At 40.3% G+C, this 15,825-nt stretch overlaps 1 protein-coding gene across 4 annotated transcripts in view; it reads right to left on the bottom strand.

Annotated features, from left to right (window-relative positions):
* The window catches only part of Efr3a (EFR3 homolog A), an 84,267-nt gene extending 69,754 nt beyond the window's left edge, over positions 1–14,513 (bottom strand). For all 4 annotated transcript variants that reach the window (XM_057792021.1, XM_057792024.1, XM_057792023.1 and 1 more), the window contains exon 1: positions 14,310–14,513. Coding sequence is in view for 1 of the 4 variants with exons in the window: in XM_057792023.1 (XP_057648006.1) it covers positions 14,310–14,319 (10 nt within the window). In the remaining 3 variants the exon portion in view is untranslated. The remainder of the gene's footprint in view (positions 1–14,309) is intronic.
* Between the last annotated feature and the right edge of the window lie 1,312 nt (positions 14,514–15,825).

Raw genomic sequence — 15,825 nt, 5'->3', positions numbered from 1 at the left:
ACAAAACCATATTGCCTAATAGTGCCACTCCCTGTGAGCCTATGGTTTCACTGAAACCACAATAGTCATACATTAGATCTATCAGAAGATGCAGTCAGAAGTTCAAAAGCTCTAAATTTGCACATATTCTTTTATCACAAACACTCTGTGGCAACAGAATATACAGACGATTGAGTTGTATGTTAATCAAAACTCAGGACACAGTTGCTCTGAAGTATGAAGTGGGTATAAAAATGGAAACTTATCTGAGGATGAGGAAGGAATGGCAGCACATAGGAAGAGAGAAGTAAAAGGGATAAATCATACTAAGGATGTTTGAAAAAGCTATGGGAACTATACTATCTTATGGCTACTTTACAAATATATATAAGTCTGGGGGAGAGGTGTTAGGTGTAGTCTAATTGAAATTATGCCAATTAATGGTCTTTCCAAAAAAGTAAGGTTATCTAATAAAAACCCCAGTGCCAGGTTAATTAATACATTTACAAAATAACTGGTCTACTTAAGGCTCAAGGAAGATCATGGAAGAGTAGGTGAGACCAGGACAACTGCTTTGAGACAGTCTCTCCTAAAAGAGAACAACAACTGTGACACCGCCAGCAAGCGGCAAGTGGTGCATGGTTTCGGGAAGAGATGGGATTGGAGGAGGCAGGGGGTTAAATATGATCAAGATACAACATATGAAGTTTTCTAAGAATTAATAAAAAAATATTACATTATCTAAGAAAACTTCCAAGAATTTAAAGAGAAACTTTCTAATCAATACTTTTGAACTGATCATAAAACTAGCATCTTATACTATGTAAGATTTCAATGTATTATTAAATTATCTCAAGTCTTAAGGGTGGAATAAAGGCAAACCAACCTATTTTCTGTGGCATTACACAAAGAATCTAGAAAACAATGTATTTGTAGCACTTTTAAATTTTCATACTCATAAATAATAGGTTTACTCTTAAAATGGAAAAGATCAGTAGAAAATTATCTCACCTCTGTGCAAATACCATTAAGTACTCACTTAGAAACATTGAGTCACAGTGCAATTTCAGATAGAAATGACAAAGTGGTTGAATCAACTGCAATTTTGGAAAAGCACAAGAGCTAAACTACATGTAATAACATTCAGCCCTCCCTGGTGTTCTGTACAAAGCTTTACTGTGACTTTTTTTCCACCTTTCATCTACATGCTGCTGTACCTATCAGGGAAGGCCCCACCAATAGAAAGAACAATATTCCTAAATGAGTTAAAGAGCAAACAGGGCCTGATAATCACACCACACCAAGGAGCATACCAGGAAGGAAAAGAGAACAGCATTAGCAGTGTAACGGGAGAAAAATGTTAATAAAAACCCAACAGTTGAATGATGCTCTCGAGTCTCTAAATGCTCCTTACTTCTGTCTTTGAAATAAGCATGTCCTCAAGAACTTTATTATATGCAAACAGCCATCTGCTGCCAGAAAACCACTCAATTCTTTCACAAATACATACTGCAATGAGACTTGAACAAGGCAGCAATGGGAGAAGCTACTAATAGTCTGGTTCTATATTCTTCAGTTTAGATTACATACACTGAGGTGCCCTAACTTCAGCTTGCAAACTGTACAATTGTCAGTTTGCATTTACTCACTGATTATAACTTGACAGTCTCTTCTCCCAGATAGGAAGCAGTGACAAGAGAGTTAAGAACAGAAGTAAAGGATTCTATGTACTGGACCTGAAATATGTAACTGCTTTGAAGTTCAAAACAATTTTAAAACACCTTTCCTGATGCTCCCTAAGTTTTCTTTATTGTCATGCCATCAGATCAGAACGGAAAAGAATGTCACTACTTCTATTTCTTGCTACTCTAACTATTCAAATGCTACCATAAACAGATGGCCTGACTGGCAGAGGAAATAAGTTTAAGTGCCCTCATCTAACTCTCTATCTGGTCAGTACAAATCTGCTCAACACCTTTCTTCCCCATTAGACTGTCCTTCAGAATTATTAAATCCCCCTCCCCCATGTGTCTGTCCGGGTATACAATTACACACGCACACATATATAACCCTTTAAGTTTCACATTTTATAGGACTTAAATCTTTTTTCAATTAACTGTTCTTTTCCACTCATATGATCTGCTTCAAGTATTTACCCTAAGCAGCCTTTTCACTGTGCTCACTATTTCTGTCATATCATTTAAGGCACTCTGGCTTTTGAAAGTATTGTCTATTCATGTTCCTGTTAGTGTCAAGGACATATTTTCCTCTTATCTCCAAGAGCCCCATCCTCAGGATATATATATATGTGTGTGTGTGTGTGTGTGTGTGTGTGTGTGTGTATGTGTGTGTGCCTTTCTTTATTATAACTATGTGCATACCTTTCAATAAATGATATAACCTTTTTGAAGCTTAAGATCACTTTATCCTACTCTGTATTTTCCACCTTGGTAGTGCCTTGCAAATGTAGGCATTAAAATACTAAGTAAACACGTCCCTAACGTATTTACCAGAAAAACAAAATTGAAAGAGAACATCTGTGAGTCCAATAGAATACTGACATCGTCTGTGACAGAAATAACTACAAGGAGGAGCTATAACATATTCAGTCCTGAAGACTGTTAGACCAAAAGGGTGAGTCACCATCAGCTAAATTGTTTTGAGTTTTGCCTCAGAGTTCCTGAGCTTTTTTACTCTAAAACATCTTATATTTTCTATTCACTATTTAAAAGTAGTCAATGTCACTTTCCTACTGAAATTAAACGCATAAATGAGATAAGAATAAAGCTATCCAAATGAAGCTGGGTGGGCCACCTGCTTAAGTTTCTTCAGTACCTTTACCAGACAACAACCATATTATACCCACATGGAAGGCATCTTGAAAACCTTTGTTCTAAAAGCTTCTCAAGCTTCCCTTCCTCTACCCCTCAATAAGGGTTAAAAGAAACAAGCACCCTATGCCAGACCAAGGGAATGAACTTTTGTAAATAAATGAATATAACTGGCCCATCTTTCTATCATCTCTTTCTGAGATCTAATTTTTGTGAAACTGATGTGTTATAATAAGGCTAAGTGCGTGCACTGTGCTAAGTATACTTCATCCTTTTAAAGCCAAACAACATATTAGGATGGAGTAAAGAGAAAGATAACATAGAGTGGACAAGTTACCTATCTGCTTCTCATCAGTACTGCATATTGGAGAAACTGGACTTCTGAAATTTACACTGGTCAGCTAGAACACATGAAAACTTTACGGACTCAGACCTGGAAGCTCAATAGCTATGCATCTGTCTTGAATGCCTGTTCTCTCCAGATGTCCACTTTCATCAAGCTAAAATAGGTGAAGATAAGACCTGAGGTAACTTAGCTTTTGCTGCCAAAATGATGGTCCTAATATGTTGACAAGTATTTCTAAATCTAAAACCAAACCATTACATAATACAATATTCCATCTACAAATTCCTAAGAGATATTGTCGTCTCTCAGTTATGAGTCAAAATACCTAATAAAAATACTTTTACCTAAGTTCCTAAAATCAATCAATTTAGGTTAGATGTCATAAAAGGGCCACTCTTCTCAATTCTCAGGATCTCTGCTCATCAGGCACATTTTGCATGTTCTTGAAATCCCAGGAATCATAATGACAAACCTGGTACCTTGTACTTCATCTGTCTGCTCAGCAGGAGTGAGAGCCATTTAAAGTTAACTTGCAACCACAGCACAGAGAACATGGTGGTGAATTATCGAGACAGCTGTTCAAAAATGCCCATCAGAGTCGGGCAGTGGTGGCGCACGCCTTTAATCCCAGCACTCGGGAGGCAGAGGCAGGCGGATCTCTGTGAGTTCGCGACCAGCCTCGTCTACAAGAGCTAGTTCCAGGACAGGCTCCAAAACTACAGAGAAACCCTGTCTCGAAAAACCAAAAAAAAAAAAGCCCATCAGAGAGCAGTAGTGTGAAGAATACTTAGCATTATTCAGAAAAATTCTGGCGTGCAGGTGGTGAGAAGAAAAGGTATAGCTGGATAACTCATCAAATAAGGAGGGGATGGTGGCAGTTAGTGAGGACTCCTCTTGGAGGCTGTGAGGCAAAAAGGTTTAACGACTAATTTTAGAATAGACAAATTTGATTCAGAGGTACAATGGAAAAAAAACCAAAGCAGTAGCTCCTTTTTCAATAAAACTTAGAATTATGCCAACCAATAACATCTGAAGTTAGAGAGCAAGAGATGCACATGCTAAGGAGGAAGGGGATTCCTCCCATGGAAAGAAGAAAAATATTATTAGCTTCGATTTGCACAAAACACCCTCAAGAGCTGGCACATTTCAAGAGCGGAGTGAACCTGGCATACGCGACAACAGAGTTTTGACAGGGCTGACATTAATCACAGTAGGAACTGCCAACATTCACTTTGTGATCCTACCTGCCTAAAACTGTATTCACTCTGCAGAAGACAATCATTCCACAGACGCTACAAAAACCTATCAACTTCCCATGAAATGAACTCCCCCACAGTGACTCATCTCTCCTCTTCAGGATTTCAAGACTGAAACCACCACTTAATAAAGCACACAACACCTCACACAGAAAAGACAAGTGATAAATGTGCTTTGTTCTTGTCTCCTATTCACCAACACACTGCACTAAACTTGGCAAAGCATTCCCAGAAGCTTACATTTTGGAGCATCTGACAGCAATCAGACACCAGACACTACTTTCCTATATAGTTAGCACCATGTGATTGGTTTTTCAAAGTTCTAATCTTTAGACTGCAGGAAGAACCTGTTCAGTAGTTTAATGTCTTGTTTTAGGTTTTAAAAAAAGAAGTTGTATTAAATCTGAAACCTTAAGCATCTACTTTTTTCTAATTACAGAATTCTAACTGTAGAAAATCCAGAAAACACAAATTAAGAAAATGAATTTGCGAGGCATACTAGTACATACTGTATCCTGACATTCAGGAAGCTGAAGCAGAAGGACTGCTAGTTTCAGGTCAGTCTGTGCTATGAGACAAAACACTGTATATGTGTCTTCATGGTGTTATTTTAGTCTAGTTTGTTTATTAGAGAAAGGATCTTATTATTGAGAATAGGGTTGCCTCAAACTCTAACTCAGCCTCCCAAGAGCTGGGATTATAACATCCTGGCTTCATGAGCACTCTTTTTAAATAATGCATAATATTTTGTTTAAAGACTTTCTAGTAACAATATGCACCAATTCTCTATTAATGAACACAAGTTTCTGCTTTTCACTTTATAAATATTACTATGACAAAACATTTGGGTGTAAAAATAACTTGATGTCCTTTGCTTCAATTGTTTCTTAAGAATAGATTCCTAGAACTGAAATTCCTGAAACCCTAGATCAGTTGATAATATATTTTTAATCTGTTTTCCAAATATATCTGCACTGCAGCTATTTGTTGGTGTGGGAGATCCTTCTATCTATGTGTTGCTTTCATTGGTTAATGAATTAAGAACTGCTTTGAGCCTATAGCAGGGAAGAACAGAACTAGGCAGGGAAAGCTAGGCTGTATGCTGGGAGAAAGAAGAGTGGAGTCAGAGAGAAGCCATGAAGCCGCCACCGGAGTCAGACGTGCCGAAACTGCCGGTAAGTCACTGCCACATGGCAATACACAGATTCATAGAAATGGATTAATATGTAAGAGTTAACCAATAAGATGCTAGAGCTAATGTGCCGAGCAGTGATTTGATTGATATAGTTTCTGTGTGATGATTTCAGGACTAAGCAGCCAGGAACCAACAAGTGGCCTCCTCAAACAATTTGTTTTGAACACTGCCATTGCAAGTTATTGTTAGAGGCTTCTGACAAAATATCAGATCAAAATTGGCTTTGGCTTTTAATCTGCATTCTTCTATTAATGAAATGGACCCATGTTTCCCCCAAATCTTTATCAATCATTATATTCTTTTATTGTAAGTGCAAGTGTGTAGACTTAACTACAAAAGGCTGGTAGTATTTTGCTTTCAGTTATATTAATAATGCTGTCTTTTTTATAATTTAATAAGCTATCTTGACTCCTTCATTAGTCATGATTTCTAGCATTCTTCTTTCCTCACCTCTTCTTTCTTTTGTGGAGGACTATGATGTACAGAGTGAGCACACTCCCAGGATTCAGATGGCCTGGATTCTAAGGACAAAATATGACCTAGCTGGATTGCACACTAGATTTTCCTGGGTTCAGCTGCACCTTTGCCAACTAGATTGAATATCCCGCAGCTCAAAATTCTATCTATTCTATCCTCAATTCTTATCTTAGGGGAGTCCATGACTGAGCTAGAATTCTTCATGCATATTAGCTTTACAAAGGCATGCTGAGGATTCAAGCACATAACTAAAAGATTTGGTAAGCAAAATAAAAAAAAAAGTTAAAGGAAAAAACATGTAAAAATCAGAAGAAAGACAGCAGAAGCAGAATACTTAGAATGGTATATTTTTGTCAAGTACATGGTCTTCACTCCCATGGTGATCTGCTTTGATTTTTCTAGTGAATCTAGCTGTGTCTGTAAGTCATTTCAAATTATACTGAATGTCTGGGGTAAGAGTCTGCATTTTTCTAAGTAAGAATCATCAGGACTTTCATTACATTCTCAATAGGGTCCACTTAGCAAAACTTGTAAGATCTTTAACCTGGATAAACTGCTATCCTATCTTCTTGTCCATCTTTGCTGAAGAGGTAGTGGTCTACCTGGGCCTTTCATGTATTTTACTTTTGAAAATGCTCGAGACTTCTTTCCAACAACAGTTCAACAAAAATATTCCTACTACCACAGTAGAAATAATGGACTAGCCTTTTCCTACAGAAAGTCCCAGGAGACAAAGTTAATGCCATAAAAGTAGCTTAGTCTTCTTGTGGGACTCCTAACAGTGGGAACAGGGGCTGTTTCTGATTCTTTTGCCTGCTTTTGGGACCCCTTTCCTTCTATCGGACTGCCTCATTCAGCGTTAATATGAAGGGAGGTACCTAGTCTTATTGCAACTTAATATGCCATGTTTGATTGCTATCACTGGGAGGCCTGCTCTTTTCTGAAGGGAAGCAGAAGAGGAGTGAATCTGGGGAAGAGGGGAGGTGGTGGCGGAGGAACTGGGAGAAGAAGAAGGAAGGGAACTGAGGTCAGGATGTAATATATGAAAGAATAAAATTTTTTAAAGATAATTAAAACACACAGAAAATGTGTGTGTGTGTGTGAGAGAGAGAGAGACAGACAGACAAAGTGGAGTCTCTAACCAAAATATTATTCAGACAAGAACACCGTAACTTAGAGATACTCTGAAAATACATCAGTAACGGTGCCTTCTTTACTAAAATCGAGAGTTGGGTTTATCCAGTTCCTAAAAAAAAGAAGAGTAACTGAACTAAGGAGAAATAGATATCCTATGGAGAATTGCGTTTGCCCACCGTAGCCCAACACAGTACTACAGAAATAGAGGTGAACACTGGATCATTCCATGTCAGAGGAATTCCATTCCATGTTCAACCACGATATCTCTTCATTTGACACACACACGAAAAAAAAATGTTTCAATCTCCTAAATCACAAATGGCTTTCTGTCCTTTTATGTATGTGGGTAGGTAAGGGACAACTGGTAAAAATAAATAATAATAATAATAATAATATATCATGATTGCCTAGAAAACCAGAGGAACCTGGATTCAGTTGCTTTGTTTTTAAGTTGCCCATTCAAAATTAAAGTAGAAACAAACCAAGTTCCCCTAGAAAAACTAGCCTCATCTGCCCAACAATTCAGATGGTTTGGAAGAGGTATAAAACATCCAAAATTCTGGTGAAAAGAATGAGATACTGGAAAAGAAATGCTACCCATTCTGCTTGCTGAAGGACCCCGATCAGAGTCAATTCCAGGGTCAAATTCAAATAGATCACTGCTGACTAGATTAGGCCTAGAGGCTGTTTGAGCCTCTCTCTGGGCTGAGAACACATCTCTGGGGAGCAGGCTGACTGAGCATCCTATTGGTATGAAAGCAGGACAGGCTCTGGGCACAGCTTGATCTGTAATACTTAAATATTCAGAACTAGAGCAGTTCTTAATAAGATATAATTTTAATGTCCTCCAGGGGAATATATGGTGGTGTCTGGTAATGTTTTTTTGTTGTTGTTCTTACAATTTTGGGATTCCTAGAGAAGTAGTAGATGCTGCTACTGACTTTAGCAGATAAAAGCCAAATACATTGCTAAACATTTTATAAAACATAGGATAGGCCTCTGCTACCATTCCCTCCTTTAGCCACCACCACTAAAATAGCTCGTCCAAGATATCAATGATGCAAAGGCTGAAAATCTCTCATTTACAGTATAAAGGGCAGGCATCTGTATAGTCTAACACATCAAAAAACATACAGGAAGACTATGACATGTCTTTATAAAGAACCAGTAAGTTAGAAATTGCTAGTATGTCTACAAATAGTCACTGTAAATGTGACTGTGACAGCCGGAGTGTATTTTCAGTCCTCAATTGCTTCTCTGCATTATAATGGCACATAAAACCATTCCATTTCTGGCTCCCCTCTCCTCCAGTCTTATCATTTGCATAATCTTTAAAACAGCTCTGCTTACTCATGAATGGAACTAACTGAAGCATAAATTCTATGTGGTGTGGTGATGCACATCTTTAATCCCAGTACTTGGGAGGCAGAGATGGGTGATCTCTGAGTGTGAACCCACCCAAGCCTACAAAGTGAGTTCCAGACCAGTCAGGGATACCCAGAGAGACTCTGTTTAAAAACTAAAGAAACACAAGGTCTCCTAAGCCGCATCAAGGCAAAGACCACTGTGAGAGGAAAAAGAAAAATAAAATACAAAACTCCAGCTACGACTCTGGGTGAAGGAACAAGGCTGGAGAGAAAGAAGGTAAAATACGATGGAGGAAAATAGACTAACAATAATATGAATAAATATGAATGAACACAAAGGCTCCAAAGGCAGTAATATGATTGCCTAAGTTTGCAAGTGGTTATGGTTTAGATGATCACTGACCTTTGTTAAAAGTTTTTTTTTTTTTTCTCAGTGTCTTTTCTTATTGCTGTGATAAAATAGTCTGACAAAGCAACTTAAGGGTTTATTCTGGCTCAGAGTTCAAGAGATTAGTCCTCCATGACAGAAAACTCAAAGCAACAGGAGTCTGAGTCTAAAGTGACTGATACATTGTATGCTGTAGTAGGATGAGTGGCAGGCAGGCTTGCTTTTTGTCCCGGGTAGAGGCAAGCAGGCCGGGCGAGCTTAACCCCGAAATAACCACAAAAAAATTGTATTAATTTAATTACTGCCTGGCCCATTATATCTAGCCTCTTCTTGGCCAACTCTCACATCCTGATCTAACCCATTTCCAATAGTGTGTATCGCCACTTGACTGTGGCTTACTGGCATGAGTCTAACCAGTGTCTGTCTTGGGCAGGAGAAGCATGGGGTCTGCCACACTTCCCTTCTTCCCAGCATTCTGTTCTGTCTACTCTGCCCACCTAAGGGCTGCCCTATCAAAAGGCTAAGACAGTCTCTATTTAACCAATGAAAGCAACACACAAACAGAAAATCCTCCTATACCGTTTCCCCTTTTTCTGTTTAAACAAAAAAGAAAGGCTTTTACTTTAACACAGTAAAAGTACATATAGCAAAACAGTTATCAAGCAAGAATTACAGTTACAATATTTATATCTATTTTATCTTTTATCATAACAAAGGAAAACTATAACTATCCATTCATCAACTCCATCAGACTCCAGAAGGATATAATATTACCTAAGTAAACAGGAAGTGCATTGTAAGCAACTTCCAAAACTCTAGAAATGACAAAGACATCTCGCTGTCTGGACAGTCACCCAAAGTTTTTTCGTACCGTTGGGGCATCCATCTTTGGCCTTTAGGCCCATAGTATCCAACAGACTTTTTCATGAAGCAGGAAATTTTAAAGACAGTTTAGTCACTTTTTTTTTGTATCCTGTAGAATGTCTCGCAGACTCTTTTATGAATCAGGAACCCCAAAGGATCATCTCACCTTTAGGCAAGTTTTGTAGTCATCTTTCTGTGGGTTTTTTATGACCAGTTTATGCAACAGTTCAGACAAGAGCACTTTCTTGCCTAAATGGCTAAGGAGCCTCTTTGATGCCCATCTTCCTCTTGAAGTAGATTGGTGCTGCTAGGAGCAGACGTGTCTCATTGTCATGAAAAGCCCTAAGTTATTAAAACATTTAAAATGCCATATTCTGTAGTCTTTGAAAGATATGAAGAATGCCTATCTAACTGAAATATATCTCTATATATCTAGAAAATTTAACTAACATGACTACAAGCTTGACTATTATTGATGATTATCCATTAACAACCTATATTTTCTAATTATACATTATATTTTTAAATGAACTACACAATCACAATACCTTAATCAAGATTAGAAATATGCATATAACAAAATTGACCTTAAATTAGTAACAGTAAACCAAAATTTACATCAATGTAAATTATTTATATCTATATCATATCCTGCTTTAAATATAAAAGAACATTTATAAGCAATATTTGGGAATATGGGTGTAGAAAGCAGGGCGTGATCAAGCCATGCTATGCTCAGAAAGCTTTCTTGATTTTTTTTTTTTTTTTTTTTTTTTTTGGTTTTTTTGAGACAGGGTTTCTCTGTAGCTTTGGTGCCTGTCCCGGAACTAGCTCTTGTAGACCAGGCTGGCCTCGAACTCCCAGAGATTTGCCTGCCTCTGCCTCCCGAGTGCTGGGATTAAAGGCGTGCGCCACCACCGCCCGGCAGCTTTCTTGATTTTATCAAGCCAGGATCCCCTGCCCAAGGAATGATGCCACCTACAGTGGACTGGTGGCAAACAGAACATGAATGTACTAAAGTAAATAATAAAATTAATCCACCAATGAAGGCACAACTGAATGAATTACTGAGAAGCAGAAGCAGGTAACTGTGGGGTGGGCCTCTGAGGGGTACATCTCATCCCTGGATGCTTCCTCTATGTCTGCTTCCTGGCTGTTGTGAGGTGAACAGCTTTCACGTGAAGCTTCCCTCTGCCAAGCTTGCTGGCCATGCTGTTTCTGTCCTTTCACGGGCCTCACAGCAATGGATTCAGTGGACTTTGGACTGACACCTCTGAAGTCAAGTGACAAATTAAATCTTTCCTCAACTGTTTCTTCCCCAGGTCTGTCACAGTGACAAAAAGTTAATACAACACATAATGTGTTTCTAAGAAAAACTACTTCAGCTATCAACTATCCTTCAGGATTCATTTGGCACTTCTTCTGTAAGACACTGAAAAACAGTTAAATATAATTAGACTTATCCAAGGACAGGGAGACGTCCATATTACCACAGTCTAACCTAACTAGATAACAATGCTGATGTCTAAATGCAGAGAGAAAACATTAGTTACACTGAAAGCACAGTTTAATAGCCAACAACAGTTCAGTGTCTGCATTCCCCCAGCTAATACATAACCATTTCTCATATAAAAGAGCATGTTTTGTTGGACCTGTTTTCATGCATGAGATGTGGATAAACTAGGAAGCCCCTTCCATATAAGCAATTTGCTAATGTAAATCCATGCCTTTACAACAGAGCATCTACTTAGCACACAGGCAGAATTCATAGCCTTCTTCACAGATTCCTGCGGCAAGACTTAAACCAAAGCAAATGATGAGATTATCTCTCTAAGCTTACAGATATTTTCATAGAATTTTCGTAAAGTTTTATTTTTTGTCTTAATGTAACTGAAGCAAACAAATTAAAAAGTTTGTTCAACTTTATTTAGCTAAGGGAAAATAAACACTATCTGTGTTCAATGTGGACACTGGCTAAGGAGGCCAGATCTGTGTTCAGGTACTGGTTTTACTCCATTTATGACCTCATGGAAGCCATCAAAATTCACTAAAACCCACACATGGTAGTAAACTTCTAAAACCCTTTAGCAGTGGCAGGAGGATCACAAGTTCTAGGCTAGCCTGGGCTACATAAGAAGCCTTTGCCTAAAAGCAAAATAAAATAATGATTTAAGAAAAAAATTTGTCTTAGTCTCCTGATCTTCAAAAATAAACAAAACAAACAAAAGAACTAAGAAACCTCAATGTTCCTTCCAACTTAAACCCTTTAAAATTAAAAGCTATTAAATTTAGGTCTATTTAATTATAGCTTAAATTAAAGTCTATTAAATCTAGATTTGAAAAGTAAGCCAACAACAGACTAAACACAGAATGACAAAAACAAGAACTGTTTCGTGTTGGCACCTTCCTGGCAAACATCCTTCCAGTTGCTTTCTCAAGGAGTCCTTGGCTCACTAAACCACATTCACTGCTTGGCCAGCATGGCTCCAGCATGTGAAGCTGGCTTCTACTAGCAATGCCATTTCAATTGCGAGTGAATAATAAATACCAGCAGAATTATTTATCTACGAGTTGCTTGTGGAAATCTAGAACCCAAGAGCCTAAAGTGATCTTCTTCAACCCCTTCAATTTTGTAGAAAAGCATTTGCTTTTTCATAAAACACTTAAAAGTAAACTGGCTGAACATGCAAATAAGCCCCGGCACTTAACATCTTAAAAAAAAAAATTATGAGACCTCATTTTTTCCCTAAAAGCATTCATCATACACTGATTGTGTTGAAGTGTCTGCTTATTATAAACTTAGTATGTTATCAGTCCACTCTAGACTCCTGCCCACAAAACTATCACAGACATCTTGAGGGCTCTGAGCATCAAGAGAGAGAAAAAAAAGAAGAGCTACTCTTTCAGATTTGTATCCTTATCCACATCAGTCTCTCCTCAATTACAGGAGCTGCACAGCAACAAATATGAACGATACATAAACATTTTCCTTGATAGGAGGCAATCTGACACCTGCATTCATCAAACTCACTGGACAGAGAAAATAAATCAAGCATCCTGATACTACAAGTTTTTAGCATCCTCTCTAGGAAACTACGTAACATTAACACATAACTAAAACCTTTCCCTTGACCTTCCACTCATGGGATGCAATTTGACACCTGAGTTCATCAAGACACTGGGCAGAGTAAATAAATCAAGCACCCTAATGCTACAAGTTTCCAGCGTTCTCTCTAGGAAACTACATAACATTAACACCTAACTAAAGGTTGAGAATTTTACAGAATGTCGATGGACATTTTACCCAGACGATCCCCCATGACGTCTCATCTTTTGAGACACCTCGTTTATCCTTCTCCTCTCTGCTTTTCTCAGAAAGACTGTTACGGTGCCAATTTCAAATATTTGAATAACTGAACATGAAATTAGAAATAAAGAACTGACAGTAATGGCCATGAACTCGAAGGCACAGTGTATTCCTCCAGTCTGAATCACTCAAGCAGAAAAATAAAGTAAGAAAAATGCACAATATGTGAAAATAAAACCCACTTGGTGCTTGAGGGGTTAAAAGTGATCTTCACACTAAGATCTTAAAGATTTGACACAACTATGAAGTAAATAATTCTATCCTTAAGATTTTTCCCCCAACACTAGGAAAAAAAAAAGGACATTTGAAACTGTCTAGAAATCACGCACTCGGTATGTCTAACAGAAACCAAGTCAGACAGAACTAGTTAGGAATTCCGAGAAAAACATTCACAAGTCTGTAAAGATTGTGCAGCAGGACACACTTCAAGGGGCCCTACTTGCAAAGAATCTCAAATCCATCACCAGCATCATGCTGCCTCTCGGTAGGGGATCAGCCACCCGGTTTGCATGTAATTCCTGTGGGCCACTGGGTTTAAAGTCTCACGGCGAGGATCTGGGTCACCGGTAGCACTGTAGTACCTCGTAGTACAGCGTCTCTCTCCACTACCTGATCATCTCCACTACCTGGCCATCTCCAAACCCAGCATCCCTAGGGGACAGCTAGGACACTTGCTATTAGCAGAGCCCGGGTCCCACGCTAAGCAGGCAAACCAAACTTGCGTTTGAGTCTGCGGAGGGGTAATCAGGCTGACACACTTGGGGGCACCCCGGCCACTGGCCCTAGGGAGGGTTCCAGTCGGTACCTCAGACCCGCTAAGACAGCACAGGCCTCAACCTCAGGGCCATAATGCTCTCCACAGTCGCTCTGGGCCTCCGGGGTTAGCTCGGGCTGCCCGGGTCGCACGGATCCCCGTTACCACGCTGACACCGTGGGCCGCCGTCAGTTCCCCTAACGCTCCGCCTCAGTTTACCCGAGTGCGCACTGGGATACCCCGCACCCCGCCCAGGGGACGCTGAAGTGAAGCGAAACTAACTCGGGGCCGGCCGGCTGACCGGCGCTTCCTGGAGGCGCTCCCCGCCCGGCCCGGCCCCACACTTACGGGTAGGCATGGCGACCCGAGCCCGCCGTGCTCGCCGCCGTTCCCGGACTCAGAGGAGCCGCGCGAGCCGCACCGACCGCAGCATGACTGCGGAAGCCCGGCCACGGACGCCTCGTCGGGGCAGAGGGCAAAGAGCCGAGCGAGCGGACGCCGACCGGCCACAGAAACCACCGGCCGCGCTCCGCGCCCCGTCGACGACGCGCTGGGCCGACCCACGCCCGTGACGTCAGCGCGTCGCCACCGGGAGGTCCCGCCCCCGAGGCGCCCAAGCTCCGCCCCCGAGCCGTGACTGCTGGACTCTACTGCTGTACCAGCATATACAGGGTGGAAAGTGAGAAGGCTCCACGTGTCATCTCCGAGGTTCCTTTTTGTTTCACTTCTGGTGATCTGTCTTACTTTGGCTTATGCCTGCTTACGGTGCATCGCCTTAGAACTGTGAGGGTAAAGACGATGGTCCTGCGTGTAGTAACTTGGCCTAGACTCCTGTTCAGAGCTTTTTAACTGGCAGAGCTTCCATCTGGCAGTCTCTCAAAGCCTAATGCCTTTGAGATGCACTAGGGTTATCTGGGGTGACGGCTGAGCGTTTTCTTAGAGGACAGAAAATGTCACTCCCTCTGGGGCTTCTGGTAGCTTTCGAAGTCAGTCAGTCCTCAATACTTGGTCTCCTCCTTTAGAGAATGTTCTGGACACTTAGCTAGCCCTGTTCTTAACGCTGGGTATCATTAATATTCTACTTGATGGGTCTATTAGGAATCCCAAAACTGGTTCAACCCGAGAGTCAGAATGTCCAGCAGTGTAGGTAGTACTCGCAACATTGGCTAGCCACTGTTGGTTGCACACAAACCTTTTGGAGAAATACAAGCAATGCCCAGAAGTCTAACACTACTTTTTCCAAGTGGTTCAGGAGATACAGGATTCCGTCACTGAATTCTGTTAGTCCCGAGCGAATGCTGCTGAATGGCACATGAGATGATCTAAATACACACTTACCTTTGGAGACCTATATCCTGGAGTGTAGTGCCAACTTTCTGCTTAAGAAATGAGATTGGGAAGTCCTGAGAGGAGGAGATAAAGAAGATGAAGTAGCCAGAAAAATTTGAGGGTAATTAATCTTTGGGTCAACTTGGAAGTAAGCAGAATTTGATTTAGCAAAGACCTTGAAGGATATAGAGAGGGTAGAAGCAATTAAGAGTGAGTCATAGAAACCCCTGAAAAAGACGTAGGTGTAAGACATATGAGAGGTGTCCTTTGCTCATGGGAAAGGACAAACCATCAAGGATGTGGTCCATACTAAAGTAGGTTCCGTGATAGCAGTGTTGTCAATTTGACAGAATCAATCCTTGGGGGCAGGCCTCTGGTATGCCCATGAAGGATTATATTAGGTTAGTTGGGATGTGGAGACATAGACCGTGTAAGGGACAGCACAAGAACAGAATGCACTATCACCCTGCCTCCTGGCAATGCCACCTACTCCTACTGCTTGCCTTTCCCAACATGATGGATCGCAACCTTGAAC

This window comes from Chionomys nivalis, chromosome 17, assembly GCF_950005125.1.
Source record: "Chionomys nivalis chromosome 17, mChiNiv1.1, whole genome shotgun sequence".
Taxonomy (NCBI): domain Eukaryota; kingdom Metazoa; phylum Chordata; class Mammalia; order Rodentia; family Cricetidae; genus Chionomys; species Chionomys nivalis.
This window is presented reverse-complemented; position numbering and strand designations above follow the sequence as displayed.